Below are 24,413 nucleotides of genomic sequence, written 5' to 3'. Positions count from 1 at the left end.
GTTTGACCAACGTCCTTGGTTGACCAACGTCCTTGGTTGACCAAAATCTTTGGTTGACCAAAATCCTTTGTTGACCAACATATTTGGTTGACCAACATCCTTGGTTGACCAACGTCCTTGGTTGACCAAATTCTTGGTCGACCAACATCCTTAGATGGCCAAAATCCTTGGTTGACCTACGTCCTTGGTTGACCAACATCCTTGTTTGACCAACGTCTTTGGTTGACCAACGTCTTTGGTTGACCAAAATCTTTGGTTGACCAAAATCCTTGGTTGACCAACATCCTTGGTTGACCGAAATCCTTGGTTGACCAACGTCCTTGGTTGACCAACGTCCTCGGTCGACCAACATCCTTGGTTGACCAACGTCCTTGGTTGACCAAAATCCTTGGTCGACCAACATCCTTGGTTGACCAACATCCTTGGTTGACCAAAATCCTTGGTTGACCAACATCCTTGGTTGACCAAAATCCTTGGTTGACCAAAATCCTTGGTTGACCAACATCCTTGGTTGACCAACATCCTTGGTTGACCAAAATCCTTGGTTGACCAACATCCTTGGTTGACCAAAATCCTTGGTTGACCAAAATCCTTGGTTGACCAAAATCCTTGGTTGACCAACATCCTTGGTTGACCAACATCCTTGGTTGACCAACATCCTTGGTTGACCAAAATCCTTGGTTGACCAACATCCTTGGACGTTTCTACTGAATGAACAATTCTACCAGAATGTCGTACATGTGAATTTTGTACAAACTCCATCATACGAAGCTCTAATCACTGTTAAAAAGATCACCAGGTTATTATATTTTACTAATAAGGTTTAGTGACTTTGACAAAGATGGAATATGCTTTTTTTTTGTAAGTTGGGGTGGAGGGTTGGGGGGAGCGGTGAAGGAATGAGGGAATGAGAGGCGGGTCATGGAACAATGTAAAACTCTATACTTTGCACTGTGTCAGAAAGCTGTATCTAATGTGAGATCATGTGTTGGCTGGGTCCATTTTCTCCTCTGTTTTGCCCTGAATTATTGAGTCTGATTCAAACCTGGGTTTTCTGTTGATAGTCATAAACTTCAGTGTAAAACGACTTCCAAAACCACATCACAACTATTCAGCCTGTTATTTTTTCATTCCCAGAACTGCTACTGTATAGTTCTGTCCATGTTTCATAAGGATATGATTACAGCAAGAAACTATAACGGCACTCAGTAGAGAGCATACCTCTACCAGGTTTATGTTTTGTATCCTATAGTAGACCAGAAAATCACAATACAGAATCACATTTAATCAAAATCATCCGTCCACAACTTTTTGAGATATCCTGCTTTGTATCGTTTTTGGCCCTATCTTCCAATGGTGAAGAATCACTGAAATAATTATACTAGCTGGATCCGGATCCGCTCTTTTGCATATAATCTGGATCCGGATGTTCACCAAAATTGAATCGATTCTTCCTTGTTACACACCCAACCGGTCCACCAAGTTTCGTCCAAATCCGTCGACAACTTTTTGAGATATCCTGCTTTATATCGTTTTTGGCCCTATCTCCCAATGGTGAAAAATCACTTTTAAAAATTATAGTAGACGGATCCGAATCCGGATCTTCACCAAAATCTAATCATTTCGTTCTTGTCACATCCGCTACATCTCTGCCAAATGTCGTCCGAATCCGTCCACAATTCTGTGAGATATCTTGTTCACAAACAAACAAACAAACAGACAAACAAACAGACAAACAGACAGACAGACAGACAGACAGGGGTGAAAACATAACCTCCATCCACCTTTGGTGGCGGAGGTAACAAGTAACCTTAATAACAATCTTAACAAATAACAATAACAAAACCAAGTTTACTTTTCCTAAGTTAGTCCTATTTGCATCTCATCCTTTATAGTATGTCATACTTTTGAAGGAGATGTTAAGAGGCCTGGTGTGTTTGCCAGCACTCGCTCACAAACAAGAAATATTCTGCAACACTTTTCAAAAAGAGCAAGCCGTTGTGTGCTTGTATTCTGGCCAATTCTCAATTTCCTTGCCATGTAACAACACATAAACATCACAATGACGAAATGTTACTCAGATGCCCCAATGATATAAACAGGCCAAAACAGGTCAATGAGTAGAAAGATGAAAAATTCAGACACATGACAATGCAATCACAACCTATTAAAGATGGAGTTAAATTTTACTATGATCTATGTACCACATCATTTTATGGCATCCGTACATCATCCTAAATCCAAGGTCCGATAAAACGCATTATGATCCAGAATTTGGTCACGCGATCTCTTGGATGTCAAATTAATGCTGTAAGAACCTGATTCACCTAAATCTTGACCTGAGATTATATTATAACTAGCAATCACGCATTGAAAATTCAACGGGCCGAGGTATTTTGAATAAGGTCATTTGAAATCTGAGTGCTATTCACGATAAAATTATTCAAAGAAATTTAATTGTGAAATTATGATACAGAGAATATAACTCATTAAAATAAGATGTGCTTTTAAAATTATAACCGTATAAGATGCATACATGCATGACTTGAAGTTTATGATATATGAACAAGCATATATGATATATATGATATAAAGTATGTTTTGTGTGTGTGTGCATGTTTTCATGTTTAATGTGTTAGCTCTTACATGAGCCTCGATTCTGTATGCAAAAAAAAAAAAAAAAAACTAGAACTGCCACTTTAAAACTGCTGGCAGTGATGACCGGTTTACTCGCACCCACTTTTGATGCAACCCCACTGTTGATACAACCCCACTTTTGATACAACCCCACTTGTGATACAACCCCACTTTCATTGGACATGCTTTGACACAACCCCCTTGTATACAACCCCGACACACACACACACACATACACACACACATACACACATCCCCCCTACCCCCTCCCACACACACACCCACACCCCTCCCCCCACACGCACACCCCTCCAAACACACACACACACACCCACACCCACACATCCCTCCCCCCCCCACACACACACACATCCCTCCCCCCACACACACACACATCCCTCCCCCCACACACACACACACATCCCCCCTACACACACACACACACACACACACAACACACACACAACACACACACACACACACACACACACACACCAAGCCCCCCCCCCCCACCTACACACACACAACCCTCCACCCCCACACACACACACATCCCCCCTACACACACACACACCCCACCCCCAACACACACACACACACACACACACACACACACACACACACACATATCCACACACACACACACACGCACAAACACGCGCACACCCCTCCCCCCACGCGCACACACACATCCCCCCTACACACACACACAACACACACACACATACACACACACACATCCCCCCTACCCCCACCTACACACACACATCCCTCCACCCCCACAAACACACACATCCCCCCTACACACACACACACACACACCCCACCCCCAACACACACACACACATATCCACACACACACACACCCCACCCCCAACAAACACACACACACACACACACACACATCCACACACACACACAAACACGCGTACACCCCTCCCCCCACACGCACACACATATCCAGACAAGCATGCATCCCCCTCCCCCCAACCCCAAGACACATCCCACACACACATCCCCCGACACACACCCCCATGCCCCCCCCACACACACATCCCCACACACACACACATCCCCACACACACACACACATTCCCCTTACCCCCCACCCACATACACACACATACACACACACAAATACATGCACACGTCCTCCCACCCCCACCCCCAACACACACACACACACACACACACACACACACACACACACACACACACACACACACACACACACACACACATATATCCCCCCACCCCTAACACACACACATGCACACATCCCCCCCACCCCCAACACACACACACAAACACACACACATATCCCCCACCCCTAACACACACACAAACACATGCACACATCCCCCCACCCCCCCCCAACCCTAACACACATGCACACACACAAACACCCCCACACCCCTCCCCCCACACGAACACCCCTCCACACATACACCCCTCCACACAAACACATATCCACCCGCCCCCTCACACCCACACACACATACACGCACATCCACACATCCACACACACACACACACACACACACACACACACACACACACACACACACACACACACACACGCACACATCTCCCCACCCCACTCCCAACACACACACACACACACACACACACACACACACACACACACACACACACACACACACACACACACCCCTCCACACATACACACACACACACACACACATATATCCCCCCACCCCTAACACACACACATGCACACATCCCCCCCACCCCCAACACACACACACACACAAACACACACACATATCCCCCACCCCTAACACACACACAAACACATGCACACATCCCCCCACCCCCCCCCAACCCTAACACACATGCACACATACAAACACCCCCACACCCCTCCCCCCACACGCACACCCCTCCAAACACACACACACACACACACACACACACATCCCTCCCCCCCTCCACACACACACACATCCCTCCCCCCACACACACACACACACACACACATCCCTCCACCCCCCCACACACACACACACACACACACACATCCCTCCACCCCAACACACACACACATCCCCCCTACACACACATGCTTATTTTTCAAGATATGCAGGTTGCAAGGTCAGACATATATATGGTGGCGGCCATCTTGGATTTTGACGTGGCGACCCAATTTTCGATGGCGTTCTTCCTTGTGCCTAGATACACCCACACACCAAATTAGAAGTTGCTACTTCGCTTATTTTTCAAGATATGCAGGTTGCAAGGTCAGACATATATATGGTGGTGGCCATCTTGGATTTTGCCGTGGCGACCCAATTTTCAATAGCTGGCGCATGCGCAGATGGGTTGCACTGCGATGCCACTGAAAAGCGACTGAGAAAACCGCGCATGCGCAGATCGCGGACATGATTCATTTCGATTTCTATCTTTATTTAATTTCCGAAAAGACGTCTGCATTCGAAAATCGCGTGATGACGTCACGACGTAAATGCATTTCTTCATATAACTTCAGATCGGCTGGATGGATTGTGACGAAATAAACGGCATCGTGTAGGGCATTTATTTGCGCAAATTTCAAGACCAATTACGACCATGACAGCCATTTCCTTCTCGCACAGCACATTACGTAATATGTGGATGGATGTTTGCATATGCGCAAATGGGCCACTGTATTTTCGTGTATTACGTACGCGCCTTGATGGGCTTACTTTCAGTGAAATACGATCGAGTTAAAAATTGTCAGAATTTGAGCAAATCTGTTTCATTCGTTTGTTAATATGCCTCATCTATTGACAAATCTGCAATTATAATTTTTTTTGCGGTTCAAATGACCGCGGGAGATCGCGTTATCGTGAGCACGTTCTGGAAAGACAAAATGGTGCGTTTCTTCTTCTTTCAACAATAAAGACTTATAGCTTCGCGACCGTACATCCAATCATCTTGAAATTTTGCACACTTGTTCCGCTTGATGAGAGCTACATTGCATTAAAAATTCAAGTCGATCCATGCAGTGGTTCAAGAGTTACAAGCTTTTTAAAATTTAAACTTCCATTATTTATTGCGGCCAATCCATGTGACTTATCAAAACGTCTCAAGTAATGATGAAACATCCCCCCATGAGGAACATTTGTGTAAAGTTTCCACTCGATATCTCCACAAATTATGGAGGTGATTCCATTTCTAGTTTGGAATTTTAAAACGTCATAACTCTGAAACCACGTGTCGGATGACGTCGTGCTCGCTGACTTTTTTGTTCGTCATGGGTATGCGAATACGCATGCCAAGTTTGGGCGCGATCCGTTCAGCCGTTGCGGAGAAAAAGGGTTTTTTGTGTTTTTTTCACGAAAAACAAGATGGCGGCCGAACCATGTGACGTATGACTTCGAAATTTTTTGCAATCTGAGTTTTTTTTAACTAAGCATCTGGGGAAAAAATCTCATTTTCGGGGGAGAAAAATTGTGTTTGACGAATTCTAACCTCTTAACGTTAGCATTTTTGATATACTCAATACACATGTTTTTTGTTCCCATTGCAGAGTTCTTTAGAATGAGCCATTGCTCAAATTTTTCCATTGAGCCGTTTCGGAGATACAGAGGGGCAAAGTTGAAGGTGTTTTACAAGATGGCGCCCATACCACGTGACCTATGACGTCATCATTAGCATTAAAAAATTCTACGAGCCTAGCCAATCATTTGATGAAAATTTCCTGTCAATCCGACCAGCGGTTGCTGAGAAACTTAATTATGAAGTTTTTGGAGGTGCAAAATAGGGTGGAAGAATAATAATAAGAAAAACTCTAGCAGTAATAATAGGTTTCTCTCCATTTCATGGAGAGTAAACCTAATAAAAAGCAATGGCGATCAGCGCAGCAGATTTCAGTCGATCATAGAGGATGAAGACTGCGACACGAAAATCGAAATATCGTGCTCAGTAGCGAGCGGGGCCACCGGTCCATCAGGATGGGTTGCGACTGGTGAAAGGTAGCGGGGATTATTTTGGTTAACTGTGCACTTTTTGTGCATTATTACATCGATAACTGTGCACTTTTTGTGTATTATTGCATTGAAGAAGAAGAAGAGAAGTCAGAAGAATCTCCGGATGAAAACCTTAGTAGAATAAACCACTGGACAGAATAACTTGAAAACTGATTGCTATCGCAAAATAATAAATCAAACTCCCAGAAGTTGTACAACTTGAAAAGAAAAGAAAAACACTTCCTTAAGGAGCAGGTGTTTCTAGTAGATTGTAGTAGATCACTGCAGCAGATTTCAGTCGATGTAGATCTTGGTATATCACCCCAGAAGATTTCAGTCGATGTAGATCTTGGTATATCACCCCAGAAGATTTCAGTTGATCACCGACTACAATGACTTAGACACGAAAAGTGAAACATCGCGCTCTGTAGCGAGTGGGCCCCTGGTCCATTAGGACGGGTTGTGGCGGGGAAAAGGCAGTGGGGAAGGAGTTTATTTTGGTTAACCGCGCACTTTTTGCATATAATTATATAGATTAAGTATTTCTATGTGTCACTCTTTTCAAAGCAGAATGTCCAATTGTTAACATATCAACCATAATGGTCATGGGTACACATTAAAAAATCAGAAATTTTTGGTTTAGGGCATTGACCTAAATTGTGACACCGTCGTGACAGAGACAGATGGCTGAGATTTGGGAATGAACGAATTTATGGATAAATGCGATTCACATCAAACTTTTAAATTTTTAATTTGATGCAAAATTTATTTGCAAGGCTTGCAGCACTTTATCTTATACAATGTCTCAGGTTTGCAGGAAAAAACAAACTTAAGTGAGACAAATGCAATAATCATGTGAGATGATGTCACAACTGAATTTGAAATTATTGACAAGGACTCAACGAGATAGCAACGTTATTTGACATGAAAGCGAAATAATTCAGAAAAGATGAATAAATCAATGCAGTTCATGCAACTTGGACATGAGATGAGAGCAATTGTGAAAAATGTGCTCAGAACAACCAGAAACTTCCAAAGGTGCATTCCAAGATCCTACGTTGCTGATTAATGGTGTGAGGAGTGGGAAGGAAAATAACAAAGTAGCAGCACCCACAGTCGTGGCCAAAAATATTGGCACTCTTGCACTTTTTTCAAATAATGCACCATTTCTTCCAAAAAATTGTTGAAATTAAAAAATATTGTGGTATCCACATTTGTATTTCTTCGGTTTGCAGTGGAACAAAACAAAAAAACCGTGAAAAAATTACTAAATCTTAGCTTATTCCACGCAGAAATCCTAAAATGGCCCGAACAATATTATTGGCACCTTTTAGAAGTTGTTAGAAATAATTCCATTTCAAGCAGGTGATTCTGCTTTACTTTGGAATTGAACTCACCTGTGGTGATTTACAAATGCCTGCAATATAAAAATCACTCATTCGACCAGTTTGAATAGAGAAAAGGAGACATTCTGCTGTTTTGTGTGGCTGGGGCCTGCAAAATGTCACTGTGTGTACCACAATGAGCATGGAGAAAAGAAAGAAAACCAGAGAATTGTCTGAGGAGGTCAGACACAAGATTGTAGCCAAACATGGACAACCTCAAGGCTACAATTCCATCTCCAGAGACCTTGATGTTCCTGTGTCCACCGTATGCAATGTTATCAGGAAGTTTAAGGCCCATGGCACTGTAACCAACCTCCCTAGATGTGGCCACAAGAGAAAAACCTGAGCATAGATTGCAGCAAAGGATTGTTCAAATGGTGGAGAAAGCACCTAGATCAACTGCCAAACAGATTTAAACTGACCTTCAGTTTCAACTTGCACCATCCGTCGTCAACTCAATGAAAGTGGGTTCTATGGTAGGAGACCCAAAGAGGACCCCACTGCTGAGAGAGAGAGACATAAGAAAGCCCAACTGGAGTTTGCCAAAACACACCTGAACAAGAAAAAATCCTTCTGGGAGAATGTCCTGTGGACAGGTGAGACCAAGTTAGAGCTTTTTGTAAAGCACATCATCTCTGTTTACAGAAAACAAAATGAAGCCTTCAAAGAAAAGAACACCTTCCCTACAGTCAAACATGGAGGAGGTTCAGTAATGTTTTGGGATTGCTGTGCTGCCTCTGGCACTGGGTGCCATGAATGTGTGCGGATGGCATCATGAAATTAGGAGATTACCAAGTCATTTTGGAGCACAATGCTCAACCCAATGTTTGAAAGCTGGGTCTCCGTCGAAGGTCATGGGTCTTGCAGCAGGACAATGACCCCAAACACACTTCAAAAAGCACACAGGAATGGTTCAAGATAAAATGCTGGACTGTTCTGAAGTGGCCAGCAATGAGTCCAGATCTAAATCCCATTGAACACCTGTGGGGAGATCTGAAAACAGCAGTTGGGAGAAGGCACCCTTCAAATCTGGGAGAACTGGAGCAGTTTGCACAAGAAGAGTGGACCAAACTGCCAGTAGAGAGGTGTAGGAAGCTCATTCATGGCTCCAGGAAGTGCTTGACTGCAGTTATTTTGTCCAAAGGATGTGATACCAAATATTAAGTCTCAGGTGTCAATAATTTTGTCAATGCCACTTATTTTTATTTTCTGATTTAAAAGGATATATTAAGTTCTGAATCAAAAACAAAGGTTGTGTAATATTAACAGTGAAATAAACAATTGTGGAGACCAAATACTTTTGTTAATGTAAACTTATTTTGTCGAGAAAATTGTGAGTTATTTGAAAAAAGTGAAAGGGTGCCATTATTTTTGGCCACGACTGTATTCATGTGTAACGGGGCGATAGGCCAGCTACACCGGTGCTCCCGTAGGAACCGACATGTTTGTGAAAGAAGTAGTAAATGTAATAGGGGCTCCTTTGATGGTTTGACCGTTATAACTGCCTGATGCAACGCTTCAAGGTGGTGTGTGAAACGCTTCCTGGAGGTTTGTTGGAGTGGCAGGTGTAGGTGTGCAATTCACATAAAATAAGTTATTGCCTAACATAGACTGTAGTTGTGTCAGATGTACTTAACATGCACTTCGCCAAAATGATATTGCAATAAATCGTTCGTCCCACATCATAAGGATAACCAAATTTAACGAATTCCCATTTTCTTCCTAGAAATAAAGTGGGGAATGTGACGCTTGATAAAAATACTCAAATTAAAACTTCATGCCAGAGCTTTTCAAAGAGACTATTGACATTCAGCTGGGAATAAATTCTCTAGAAATCTCTCATTCATCATGGCTGATCTGAGGTTTCACCAATGGCTCACCCATTCATAGATCCTCATGTCCTCACCATGGTAATTATTTACTAGGAATAGTTCAAATTAGATTAATTTACTACCGTAAAATGGGGTGAATAGGGACAGCAAGGTGAATAGGGACACAAACTGAAAAAAGTTCGGAAACTTTTTTCGCTGAAAATTGATAACCATACTGATTTGTTGATATTTGGGTTGAAAGTGTTCTCTTGTTTTTTTTAAAAAGCAACTTATAGTCCCTATTAACCCCATATATGGGTTAAATAGGAATAAATAGGATTTTTATGGCTGTCCCTATTCACCCCGTTTTACGGGTGAATCGGGACAGTCACTAATACAAAAAATAATAATCAAGAAATAGAGACAGTTTGGAGAAACGTTTTATCCCATTTTTTTTTTCATTGGCACCATGGTTTATATTATGGGTGCATATTATGTGCATCCATCTGAGCTATCAATTTAGCAATAAGTTGGAAACTCAGGATTGTTTCTTGATTATTATTTTTTTGTATTAGTGACTGTCCCTATTCACCCCGTGCCATAAAAATCCTATTTATTCCTATTTAACCCATATATGGGGTTAATAGGGACTATAAGTTGCTTTTTAAAAAAACAAGAGAACACTTTCAACCCAAATATCAACAAATCAGTATGGTTATCAATTTTCAGCGAAAGAAGTTTCCGAACTTTTTTCAGTTTGTGTCCCTATTCACCTTGCTGTCCCTATTCACCCCATTTTACGGTATGTCTTCTATCCTTACTGACAGTTTAATCGTAGTACAAGACTATTCAACTCTCCCATTGCACATCTAAACAACTCTCAGATACAATGGGGCCTTTAATGGGCAAATTGCAAGACAAGTCTCTAAACCTGTTGAAGCCACAAGGTATCGGGATAGATGCGTATAATTGTTGCACACAAAGTTTACCATCGACAGAGCCGATGAGGCATCAAGCCTTGTTTGCCATCGGTAATGAGGCATCTCTGCCATCCAACTCTTCTCTCTATTTCAGACTCACACTCATCTTGTCATGTCCCATGGATCTGAAGAACTTCCCCATGGACGTGCAGACCTGCAACATGCAGCTCGAGAGCTGTGAGTCCTTAGTGGGAAGCATCCGTGCCCAGGGAAGCCTGGGGAGAGGAAGGGACATTGGAATGTCATATTTGGTTCAGCAAATATATGACATTTACATTCTCATTACACACACTGCCTCAAAAAAAGGTGTCAATTGTGGTGCATCCTTTACGACTCTGGAAAGAACATGCAATTAAACACAGGCATGTTCTCATTACAAAGTATTTATTTTCATGAGTTTAACAATTTTAAACAGGTATTGTATGTAAAGGCCTATAGAAGAGGAATGAGGAGGTGATTTATACAAGTGAAAAGATTATTCTGCAGTAGATGTAAATACTCTCCAGCAGAGGTCATGCATGATATCTTAAGTATAACACAAAATCAGGATTGACAAAGCATGTAACGATCCACCTCCAGAAGCATGCACAGTTTGAGTAACATATCAAGATCCGGAGGAGTATGGTAACGAGGAAAAATCGAAAATGCCACACACCGCCTCGGATTGGCTACCCTGATGGCACAAAGGCAATTACCCAAACTCAGTGTGTTTGTCGTGCTGATGCTCCCCAAACTCCCTGTGCCCGCAGTTGGTTACACCATGAACGACCTCATCTTCGAATGGATGGAAAAAAACGCCGTGCAGGTGGCCGATGGGTTGACGCTGCCTCAGTTTGTCCTCAAGGATGAAAAGGACATGGGATATTGTACAAAACACTACAACACCGGTAGGCTGTGAAGATGTCTCCGCTTTCGATGTCACCTGACTACAGTTGGGCTGTGATCGGATGTAATATTCACGACCGGCTGTGAGATGAGCAATATCCGAGAAGATTTATTGTAGGTTATGCAAAGGCCACTGGAGTTAAAATTAGACTTGCACGTTAGTGCATTTTTGCTGTGTCAACTTTCCCATAACCATGGTAGAGCGGAATTTCATCGATACCGACACTGCGGTGTTTGGCTTAGTCGATTCACAATTGTCCTCATAGCTTTCGAATCAAACGTTGGGCTACATGTTTGAGAGAATAGGTCACCTTTTTTTCTTCTTTTTTTTTGTATACAAGGTCGAGGCTCGTGGAAGAGCTAACATCAATCACAAAAAAAAAACGGACACAAAAAACATACAATAAAGGGAGCGGGAGACAATATGCGGAGAGGGAGGGAAGCACACAAGTACAACAGTAGAGAACAGGGACATCGGGAGATCTGTGGGAGGGAGAGGGGTTGGGGGGAGGAGGCATGGGAAGGCGGGGGGGGGGGGAGTGGGCGGGAGAAGTATAAAACATATGGACACTGCTAGAACTTCCAGGAAAGAAGTCGGTATTTCCAAAAAAAAGTGGATCTGGGGTGAATTAACGGGGGTAGAAGAGATCAAAGTTTTGGATGGGGGAAGATAAGAGATGGTGGTGAACAGCTATTTTAAAGACCTGTTGGGAGGAGTGGGATTGAAGAGATTGAGGGAGTTTGTTCCAGAGGTGGGAGTAAAGAGGAATGAAGGAGTGAAGGTGAGCAGAGAGTCTTGATTTTGGCAATTTTTCCAGAAGAGAGTTACTGGCAGATCTTGTGCGACCTGTAGGAATAGTTGGGGGACAGAGCCCAGAGAGAGCTGGGGGAGCTGGGGTAACTTAACCTATTTAAGTTATTCACGAACTTTACGGATTAAAAACTACGTTCAGGGTTTTCTCCCTACAGGTGTTATGGAATTAATTTGTCTGAGGCACCAAAGCAGAATCATGCTGCATCTAATCATGCTGCATCATGCTGCATCATGCGAATCATGCTGCATCTGCATTAATATGTAGATAGCATCTTTAAATTAAGTGTTGTGACAATAATTGTTGTAGTCGATCTTATTTTTAAATAAAACTTACCTTACCTTCCGAACGTGTCATTTGCAATCTGGGAAACATGCGTCTTGACTCGAACAGCACTCGGCAGAGCGCATATCTCCTCCATGAGGCTGAACATTTTACATTTTGTATCCCACTGATAGGCCGGATCTGAATCCAGATTTTAACCAAAATTGAATCGGCTTGTTCTTTTCACCGACGCAAGTCATTCACCAAGTTTTGTCAAAACCTGTCCACAACGTTTTCAGATATCGTGCAATACATATTTTTGGGCACAATCTCTCAATGGTGAAAAGTCACTCAAAAAATGTAAATTATTCTTGGCTCCAAATCTAAATCTTGACTAAAATCGAATCAATTCGTCCTTATCACACACCCAACCTATCCACCAAGTTTCGTCCGAATCGTCCATAACTTTTTGAAATATCGTGTTATATATAGTTTTTGGCCCCAACGTTCAATAGTGAAAAATCACTTTTAAAACTATAGTAGATATATGGATCCTGTTCCGTATATTCACCAAAATCTAACCAATTTATCCTCCTCACATACCAAACTAGTCAATCAAGTTTTGTATGAATCCTTCCATAGCTTTTTGAGATATCCTGCTCACAGACAAACAGATAAACAAAGGGGTGAAAACATAACCTCCGTACACCTTCGATTGCAGAGTTAAAAATAACATTTTTACTCAAGAAAGGTCCCATCGGCGTTGGGGTGCTCCCTGGGTGTTCCGCAATCAGCCTCCCCCGAGCATTCTGCGCTCAGCCTCCCCCGAGCGTTCCGCACCCAGGCTCTCTCGGGAGTTCCGTACCCAGCCTACTTTGGGCATCCCACACCCAGCCTACCTTGAGCATTCTACACCCAGCCTCTCCTCGGTAATCCCCACCCAGCCTCCCCTAGGCGTTTCGCACCCACCCTCCCCCGGACATTTCGCACCCAGCCTCCCCCAGGCATTTTGCACCCAGCCTCCCCAAGTTGTTTCACACCCATCCTGTCCTGGGCGTTACACAGCCAGCCTCCCCTGGGCATTCAATATCCAGCCTCCCCCGGGTGTTACACAGCCACCCTCCGCCGGGCGTTCGACATCTAGCCTTCACCAGGCATTCTGCACCCAGCCTCCCTTGGGCATTCGGTATCCAGCCTCCCCTGGGTGTTCGGCATCCAGCCTCCCCTGGGTGTTCGGCATCCAGCCTCCCCTGGGCGTTCGGCATCCAGCCTCCCCTGGGCGTTCGGCATCCAGCCTCCCCTGGGCGTTCGGCATCCAGCCTCCCCTGGGCGTTCGGCATCCAGCCTCCCCTGGGTGTTCGGCATCCAGCCTCCCCTGGGCGTTCAACATCCAGCCTCCCCTGGGCGTTCGGCATACAGACTCCCCTGGGCGTTCGGCATGCAGCCTCCCCTGGGCATTCAACATCCAGCCTCCCCTGGGTGTTCGGCATACAGCCTCCCCTGGGTGTTCGGCATCCAGCCTCCCCTGGGTGTTCGGCATCCAGCCTCCCCTGGGTGTTTGGCATCCAGCCTCCCCTGGGTGTTCGGCATCCAGCCTCCCCTGGGTGTTCGGCATCCAGCCTCCCCTGGGTGTTCGGCATCCAGCCTCCCCTGGGTGTTCAGCATCCAGCCTCCCCTGGGTGTTCGGCATCCAGCCTCCCCTGGGTGTTCGGCATACAGCCTCCCCTGGGTGTTCGGCATCTAGCCTCCCCTGGGTGTTCGGCATCCAGCCTCCCCTGGGCATTCAACATCCAGCCTCCCCTGGGCGTTCGGCATACAGCCTCCCCTGGGCATTCAACATCCAGCCTCCCCTGGGTGTTTGGCATCCAGCCTCCCCTGGGTGTTCGGCATCCAGCCTCCCCTGGGTGTTCGGCATCCAGCCTCCCCTGGGCGTTCGGCATCCAGCCTCCCCTGGGCGTTCGGCATCCAGCCTCCCCATGGCATTCAACATCCAGCCTTCACCAGGCATTCCGCACCCAGCCTCCCCCGGGTGTTCCTCACCCACCTTCCTTGGGCATTCCACAGATAACTTCCCCCGGGCATTCGACATCCAGCCTTCACCAGGCGTTCTGTACCCAGCCTCCCCTGGGCGTTCGGCAGAAAACTTCCCCTGGGCATTCGGTATCCAGCCTTCCCCAGATGTACTGTTCAGTATGCAGTTTTCCCTCAGCTCTCATCACCCAGCCTCAATACCCAGCATTTTTTTCTTCTTCTCAGAGGTCTCCCATCTTGGTACTATCCTTTCTTAAATCTGCTTAGCTCCCAATATCTGATGAAACAAGGCACATTCAAGTTGATGAATTGCAAGCTGCAATTGTCCATTTTGTTTCATCCAATGACAAATGAGGTATATAAACAAATGACTCATGTTTTCAGGATTTTTTGGAGAATTTTCTCTCTCCAATGTTTGGAGGTTTTTTCCCTTCTCTAAATTATATGGAATCACGGAAACGTAATGAAAACAAAATGAAACAAATTATCTCGTAACAAAGTACATTCTGAAACAATTTGTTCCTTTTCTACGACTTCCATTTATTTTACGCATTTTGTTTTCTTCATTTCCCCAGGTGAACAATTTCGATACTCCAGTATTTTAGAGGGCAGGGATCACACCAATATATTGGTCTGTCGAGTACAAATAACATTGGCTCAATAATGAAGGTTTCATACTACCCTGTTTACCCATAAATCATGGGCCCACACAAAATAATTTTTGGTTTTGTATTCCATGCGAAACAGTCTCACATTTACGCTGGATGGAAAAAATAATTAAGCCAAGCTTGTTTTCTTATTATGAATTATTTCAGCTTTTTGCTTTGGGTTCTTCATGCCTTCGCTGTATTGTTTTGCTGAAAGTACTATTTTAATCGATGTAATGCTGCGTTCCGTTCTATAACTGCAACATAAGCTTCCCCAGTGTTAATTTACAACACAATTATCTATACCGATCTACAGCTTGTGTGATATCAGTTGGACCAAAACAAAATTAATATGCATTTACTCCCCTCCCAGTATCAACATCAAACGATGTAGCAGGCGTGGGGCCATCTATATATATCATGGACACACCAGGGGATGGTTAGATTGTGGGAAATAAAATTGAGCAAAGGAAGGGATGGGAGAAGGGAGAAAAATAAATGGAATTTGATTAAGAGAAGAGAGGGAGGGAGGGTGGGTAGAGGAATATGGTCAATGAAGTGGTCAGAATTTCTGCCATTTTGCATATGTAATATACAGATGAAAGGAGAGCTCAAAAGTAGCTTTTTACTACCTTTGAATACCTGTTGTTGTGTACCTGGTGTTGGCCTAATGGTTAGGGCGGCGGGCTTGGGATCCTAAGGTCTTGGGGGGACGTAATGCTGCCTTAGGTCTATATATCATTGTATGGTCTAATATATATATATATTGTTGCGGTTTTGAGAGTGTACATATGACATCATTAAAGGTTAAAGGTTTGCCCCCCATAGTTAGTCCACAAGCTAGCGCTCAGAACATGGTCCTGAGCAAGGAGGCTTGCTTCGATCTCTCCACAGCATCGAAGTCCTTTCCAAGGGTGTGGTGCTGACCGGGCCGCCGTGGTGTTCGCATTACAGCCCGACCGAATATCGTCGCTTCATGGCTGCTTTCCGCCGCCGAAATCCAGCGCGGCTTGGGGGATTCTGCCCCTGTTTGGAGAACACCCAGCGAGGCCTTCATCGGGGCTGAGCGAGCAAGGCTTCCGCTGCCGAAATCCAGCACGGCTTGGGCGAATTTGCCCCTGTTTGGAGAACACCCAGCGGGGCCTTCATCGGGGCCAAGCGAGCAAGGGCGTGTCGGGACCTGGTTCGCGCCATTGACCGAGTGGTTCGCACCAACCAGAGCTGTTTTCGGATGACGTGCTGATGTCCTTGGACTTCGTGCCAGGCTCTGGGCCGACGTGCATCGAAGTCCATTCCAAGGGTGTGGTGCTGACCGGGCCGCCGTGGTGCTGACCGGGCAAACGTGGCGTGGTGCTGACGGGGCCCCCGCAGCCGTGATGCCCCCCCCCCCACCCCACCCCCAGAATTTCCATGTTTTAAACGTTTCCCAGTGTGGACCCTGGATTAGAATAGGTACACCGTATCCCTGCGTGTCATAAGGGACGACTAAGAGGGTTGGCGTCAGGAAGGGCATCCGGCCATAAAAACATTGCCTCAAAAAGAGAACCATGACAATTTTTTTTTTTTTTTTTTGTATACAGAATCGAGGCTCGTTAAAGAGCTAACATTTATCAAACAAACAAATCAAACAAACAAGCAAACAAAGTATATAAAAAGAGCAGCGACAGACAAGATGGGGAGAGAAGGGGAGGAAGCACACAAACACAACATTTGAGAGCAGGGACATCGGGAGATGTGTGGGAGGGAGAGGGCTTGGGGGGAGGCAGGATAGGCATAAAACGCAAGGACACCAAGGACTTCCAGGAAAGCAGTTGGTATTTCAAAAAAGTGGATTTGGGGTGAAATTAGCGGGGGTAGAAAAGATCAAGGTTTTGGATTGGGGAAGATAAAAGATGGTGGTGAACAGCTGTTTTAAAGACCTGGAGGGAGGAGTGGGATTGAAGAGAGTGGGGGAGTTTGTTCCAGAGGCGGGAGAAAAGAGGAATGAAGGAGTGAAGGTGAGCAGAGAGTCTTGATTTTGGCAGTTTAACCATTAGAGGGTTGCAGGCAGATCTTGTGCGACCTGTAGGAATATTTGGGGGACAGAGCACAGACAGGGCTGGGGGGGGGGGGGGGGGTAGGCCGGAGAGGAGTCGGTAGAAGACGGAAAGACCACCAAACTGCCTGCGGTGAGTAAGTGAAAGGCCCTCGGAGATAGCGTCATCGTGGGAGATTCCAATGATTCTGAACGCTTTGGATTCAACAGCGTGAAGACGAGCTAGGTGTGAGGCAGGAGCACCAGCCCAGCGGGGAGAGCAGTACTCCATTGAGCTGCGGATGAAAGCCTTGTATGTGGTGAGGAGCTCAGGTGTGCCAAGGAAGGACTTCGCACGACGGAGGATGCCCAGTCGGCGACTGGCTTTGGAGGCCATCTTGGAAATGTGGTTTTCCCAGGAAAGATCATGGCAGATAGCGAGACCCAAAAGCTTGAGTGACAGAACTTCTTGGAGAGGATTATTCAGAAAGTAGATGGGAGGGTTGTCCAGTCGGTCTTTTCGGAGAGACATCGTAAGAGTGTGAGATTTGTCAGGATTGAAAGACATGTTCCACTTGTTTGCCCACTCTGTGATTTTGTCCAGGTCTGCAGAGAGTGAGGAGGCTGCAGACTGCCGATCTGAGGGATGAGGAATGGAGCGGCAGAGAGTGGAGTCATCAGCAAAGAGATAGAGAGGATTTTCAAGAGAGTCAGAGAGATCATTGATGAAGACCAGAAAAAGCACAGGGCCCAGAACACTGCCTTGGGGAACTCCAGCCTGAACAGGAAGAGGAGATGAGAGAAACCCATTCAGGGCCACACGTTGACTACGACTAGAGTGGAAGTCCGCCAGCCATGCGTGGAGATTTCCATGGATACCAAAGGAGGAGAGTTTGGTGAGCAGAGCGGGGTGCCAGACCGTATCGAAGGCACGTGATATGTCGAGGGAGACAGCTCTAATTTCCTGTTTGGCATTGAGGACCTCCATCCATTGTTGAGACAGCAGAAGCAGCATGTCCAGAGTAGAGTAACCTGGTCTGAAACCAAATTGATGATCAGAGATCAAGCCATTGGAGAAGAGGAAAGATTTCATATCCGAAGCAATGATGGATTCCATGACTTTGCTGATAATTGGGAGAAGGCTGATTGGTCTGTAGTTGCTAGGATCTGTTTTTGCACCTTTTTTGTGTAAAGCGGTGATGTTGGCTGTTTTCCAAGAAGATGGCAGTTGACCTTGAGCAAAAGAGAGGGTGAAGAGAACAGAGAGAGGGAGTGAAAGAGCGGAAGAACAGGATTTTAGGACCCGTGGGCTGATGCCATCAGGTCCAGTTGCAGAATCAGAGTCTAGGGTTGACAGAAACTTTTACACCTTGTCAGGAGGAAAGGACACAGAGTCCAGGAGCAGCTGGTACGACTGGGTATGGTGGGTACAGAGAGGGATGGGTTTGGGACACAAGATTTAGAGGCAAACACAGAGTTGAGGCATTCAGCATTTTCACATGCGGAATCAGCTGTGTCGCCATTTGAGGTAAGGGAGGGGATGGAGGGGGAACAAACACCAGAAACAGATTTTACCCGATGCCAACAGGATTTGGAGGAAGGAGACAGGTTTGAGATTTCAGTCTTGAGAGTGGACAGATTGTGCTTCCTGGCTCTCGTGAGGGTAGACACACACTTATTCCGAGCTTTGTGAAAGGAAGTGAGATTGCCTTCAGTTGGATTAGCCTTCCAAGAGGCAAAGGCAAGTTGTTTCAGGGCAACTGCCTTGCCAGAAGATTCCGTGTACCATGGACGGGAGGATGGGTATGACAACTGAAGCCGAGATGGGATAAGTCTGTGCATGAGAGAGAGCAATTTACTTTGGAAGAATTCCCAGGATGAGTTGATGTCAGAGGTGGTAGAGATGGGAGACCAGTCCTGATGATTGATGGCTGCTTGAAGACCGTGCCAGTTGGCCTGAGTGAAATGCCAGACTCGTCGACGCTGAGCAGGCTCCCTGAGAATGGTAAGAGAGATGTCCACTTTAACAAGCACATGATCAGATGAGCCGATTGGAGCAGAAGAAGAGCAGCAGACATTTTCAGGGAAGTTAGTCATAACCAAGTCCAGAAGAGAAGATGCTCCGTTGACTGAGATCCGGGTCGGGAAATTGACAGATTGTGTCAGTCCCCGTGAGTCGCAGAAGTCCTTTGCTGAGGAGCCATGGCTGGTGAGAGAGGTACCCACACCCAGCCAACTGGCATGGTGACAATTGAAATCACCACATATGAGGAAGAGAGAGTTGGGATGAGTAGATAGAAGTTGGTCCATATTATCAGACAGCGAGATGTAGATGGAGTCATCACTGTTTGGTGGACGGTACAACACAAATATGAACAAGAGGTGGGAGCGAAGGGGAAGCTGTAGCCAGAGGTATTCCTGGGGGTGAGGTGGAGAGAGTGCAGTGCAGGGCGAGTGAGGAAGAGAGTTTTTGATAAAGATAGCAACCCCACCTCCAGGACGAGGCTCAGGTCTATCATACCGGAGGAGGGAGTAACCCGGGAGAGATACTAAGGAATCAGAGACATCATGAAGGAGGAAAGTTTCTGTTAAGCAGATCACGTCTGGTTGGTCAGAAGCAACCTGTATGGAGAGATCAGTTAAGTTTGAACGAAGGCCCCGGATGTTTGAGGTCCATACCGTTAATGAAGAGGAAGGGGGAGCATCGGATACAGAACAGGGGGGAGGTGGGGTAGGGTAAGATGTGGAAGAGGTGGAAGAGGTAGGGAGAGCTGTTGAAGGTAGGTGTGTCAGAGATTTCAGAATAGCTCGGAGAAAGGGAAGGATGGGGCGGACAAAAGGTTTGATGGTGATTGGGTGAGGCACAATGAGGTGTTATTTGAGGAGGGGGAAGAAGCGGGGAGGACGCTTTGAGGAGGAGGGGTGAGAGGGGGGAAATGGAGAAGAAATGAGGGTGGGGAGATTTGAAGGGGAGGGGCGAGGGGGGAGTTTATGAGGGGAGGGGTTAGGCGGGAGTTTAGGAGGGAAGGGACAAGGGGAGGGATTTGAAAGGGATGGGATATGGGGGAGATTTGGAGGGGAGGGGTGAGGGGGGAGTCTAGGAGGGGAGGGGGAGTCTTGGAGGGGAGGGGTGTTTTTTATACTGAATCGAGGCTCGTGAAAGAGCTGACAACCGCGAGGGAAAGACAGTACAGTGGGACCTCGAGGGAAAGACAGCACAGGGGGACCACGAGGGAAAGACAGCACAGGGGGACCGCGAGGGAAAGACAGTACAGTGGGACCGCGAGGGAAAGTGGGGGGAGTTTAGGAGGGAAGGGGGAGGGGGGAGATTTGAAAGGGATGGGTGATGGGGAGGATTTGGAGGGGAGGGGCAAGGGGGAAGCTTTGAAAGGGATGGGTGATGGGGAGGATTTGGAGGGGAGGGGCAAGGGGGAAGATTTGAAAGGGATGGGTGATGGGGAAGATTTGGAGTGGAGGGGTGATGGGGAAGATTTGGAGGGGAGGGGTGAGATTGGATTTTAGAAAGTGTACGATTAATGGGAAACGAACATTTATTGCAAAATGAGTTACTTGTGACCTTCGAGTCAAAAATATGTTTAAGGACGCTGGAGGGAGGATGGAGTGCAGGAGAGTTTAGGGAATGTAGAAAAGAGGCACTGTAAGAGATGGAATTTTTTTTTGGGATGAATAGATTTGGTGAGCAAGTCGAAAGCAACCTTTTAAAGAAGAAGAAAAATAGGTGTTGTAATATATGACAGAATACAGAACTTGAGGGGAAGGTTCAAACATTTTAAAGTTTAACAGTGAAAACTATCTGGGGAAATGGGGGAGAAACACGTGGTCGAAGAACAAACGAACGAATAAGAATGAATAAACGAATAAGATCAACGAATAAGAACAGAGAAGGAAATATTTTTTTTGTTTGTTTGTTTGTTTTTAGTTGAGATTTTAAACAAGGAAGTAGGCTATGGGGTGAAAAGACTGGGAAAAAGAGAGAATGAAAGTTATCGGAGCACAAACGACGGACCGCTGAGAGAAAAACAAAGCCTCAAGGTTGGACACTGTACAAGGCCTCAAAAGACACGACACGAATTAACACAATTTTCTATACAGGTATGAAAGATTTACACCGAGAATCTTCCTCCGGACACACTATACGTACACACACCATAAAATAAATACAGTTATAACGAAAATACAAATGGGAACAATTACTTAACTTCGATTTCGATGGAGAGCGTGGACAGCTGCGAATAAACGAAACCTTGCCGGCAAGACCGGAAGCGGAGGTGGATATATTACATGGAATTACAACTACATATGGGCAGGGTACAGCCCGAAGTGGAGATCGGTTTCTGAGGTTTGGGACATGGAATGTAGGGACAATTTTTTTTTTTTTTTTTTTTGAATACTGAATCGAGGCTCGTGAAAGAGCTAACAGACATGAGCTAACGTGAAAGAGCTAACTGAAATGACAGGGAGATCAGGAGAAGTGGTGGAAGTATTGGTCAGAAGAAGAGTGGCAATATGTTGTGTGCAAGAGACAAGATGGAAGGGAAGTGGTGTGAGAATGGTGAAGGGTAGGCAGGGACAGAAATACAAGTTTGTGTGGCAAGGGTGCCTGGAGGGCGTGAATGATGTTGGTGTCCTGTTTTCTGAGGAGTTTGTAGACAGTGTGGTGAGTGTGACTAGAGTGAGTGATAGGTTGATGATGGTGAAAATGATGATTGGAAAGCTCTTGGTGAACGTCATCTCGGGATATGCGTTGGTCGGATTCGGTCGGTCGGATTCAGGTTGGTCGGATTCGGTCGGATTCAGGTTGGTCGGAGCGATGAAGAGCAGGACAAGTTCTGGTGTGTGATAGAGAAGCTGATGGAAAACGTGAAAGATGAGGAAGTTTTTGTGGAAGGAGGAGACCTAAATGGACACGTGGGAAGGAGTATGGATGGTTTTGAGGGAGTTCATGGGGGTTACGGATATGATGTGAGAAATGGAGAAGGTGAAAGGATTTTGGAGTTTGCTGATGGAGCTGATTTGTTGATTTGTAATACTCAGTTCCAGAAAGAGGACAATAAGCTTGGTACATACACATCAGGTGGGTCGACGACAACCGTTGACTACCTGATGGTGCGTAGGTGAGATAGGGGGCACCTCCGGGACACAAAGGTGATCCCGGGGGAGGAGGCTGTTTCACAGCACCACTTGGTTGTCTGCGACATTAGGGTGAAAGGTGCGAGGAGAGCTCGGCGGGTGAAGCACCAACCGAGAATGAAGGTGTGGAGGTTGAAAGAGGTGACAGTAAGGGAGGCATTAAAAGAGAGGCTGAGTAGGGTAGAGGATGATGTGGTTGAGCTTGAAAGTGTTTGGATGTCAATGAAAGCTAGTCTGTTGGGAGCCGTTGGTGAGGTATGTGGATGGACAAAAGGACCACCGAGGCACTTGGAAACATGGTGGTGGGATGATGAAGTTGGAAAGAGGATTGACGAGAAGGGGAAAAAGTTCAAGGAGTGGCAGAAGGCGAAGGGTACGGGAGCAGAAACAGCAGAGCATGAAAGTTATAAGGCAGCCAAGATGGCTGCAAAGAAAGAGGTAGCAAAGGCGCAGGAGGCATGTAGGAAATTGTTCGGAGAACGCTTGGATTCGGAAGAGGGTCAGAGAGCAGTATTCAGGATTGCAAAGCAGATAGCGAAAGAGAGGTGTGATGTGATGGGGGTGAGTTGCTTGAAGGATGAAGTGGGACAAATACAAATCGTTGTGGACCCAGATGGAATTGAAGGAAGATGGAAATGATATATGGAAATGCTGTTGAATACAGAGAATGAATGGGATGGCAACATAGAGAGTAACCCAGTTTTAGGACCGGCAGAGAAGATAACTGAGAAGGAAGTTGAGGAAGCGATAAAAGCAATGAAGAGTAGAAAAGCGGGAGGGCCGACGGGAGTTGTGGGAGATATGTTGAAGGCAGCAGGAAGTTGGGGTGTGAAGAGAATGACAGAGATCTGTAATCTGATGGTGAAAGAAGGCCGCATTCCAGTGGCTTGGGAACTGAGTACCCTCGTCCCTCTATACAAGGGGAAAGGTGACCCTCTAGAGTGTGGCTCGTACCGAGTGATAAAGTTATTGGAGCATGGAATTAAGGTATTAGAAAGGGTGTTGGAGAGGAGGATAAGGCAGAAAGTGAAGATCGACGAAATGCAGTTTGGATTTATGCCAGGAAGAGGAACGACAGACATGCTTTTTATTGAGGCAGTTGCAGGAGAAGTACATGGAGAAGAGGAAGAAGTTGTTTCTTGGGTTTGTTGATCTGGAGAAAGCATTCGATCGGGTTCCACGCAAAGTATTGACATGGGCAATGAGGAAGTTAGGAGTGGAGGAATGGTGGATCAGAGTAGTGATGGCAATGTACAAAAGAGCGCGCACAGCTGTAAGGACAAAGGGCGGGAACAGTGGTGAGTTTGAGGTGAAGGTGGGAGTGCATCAGGGGTCAGTACTAAGTCCACTACTATTTGTAGCTGTGATGGAGGTGCTGGCTCAGAACGTAAAGGAGGGTTTACCGTGGGAGTTGTTGTATGCAGGTGATCTGGTGTTGATTGCGGAAAGTATGGATGGACTGAAGGAAAAGATGAACAAGTGGAAGGAATGTATGGAGACAAAAGGTCTGAAGGTGAATATCAGAAAGACGAAGGTGATGGCAAGTGGTAAAGCATGTGGTGAGGTGGAAAGAACTGGGAAGTGGCCCTTTGCTGTGTGCAGGAAGGGTGTCGGAGTGAACTCCATTCAATGTACAATGTGCGCTGAGTGGGTTCATCAAAAATGTAGTGGTCTGAGAGGGTCATTAACCAGTGTGGCAGCTACATTCAAATGTAAGGTGTGCACAGAGGGTGCTGCAGATGGAGGAAATGTTGAGTTGGATCTTGGAGACGGCGTGAAGCTGGAAGGTGTGAAAACATTTTGCTACCTCGGAGACATGCTGAAT

General features: G+C 45.8%; 1 protein-coding gene across 4 annotated transcripts in view; it reads left to right on the top strand.

The window, feature by feature from the left end:
- The window catches only part of LOC137437642 (glycine receptor subunit alpha-2-like), a 132,301-nt gene that overhangs the window by 74,852 nt on the left and 33,036 nt on the right, over positions 1–24,413 (top strand). For all 4 annotated transcript variants that reach the window (XM_078766109.1, XM_078766108.1, XM_068132119.2 and 1 more), the window contains 2 exons: positions 10,879–10,961; positions 11,534–11,671. In XM_078766109.1, the coding sequence (XP_078622235.1) occupies positions 10,879–10,961; positions 11,534–11,671 (221 nt within the window). The remainder of the gene's footprint in view (positions 1–10,878; positions 10,962–11,533; positions 11,672–24,413) is intronic.

Source organism: Myxine glutinosa, chromosome 12 (genome assembly GCF_964187855.1).
Source record: "Myxine glutinosa chromosome 12, kmMyxGlut1.1, whole genome shotgun sequence".
NCBI lineage: Eukaryota > Metazoa > Chordata > Myxini > Myxiniformes > Myxinidae > Myxine > Myxine glutinosa.
The sequence above is the reverse complement of the archived record's forward strand: the minus strand, read 5'-3'. Positions and strand labels throughout refer to the sequence as shown.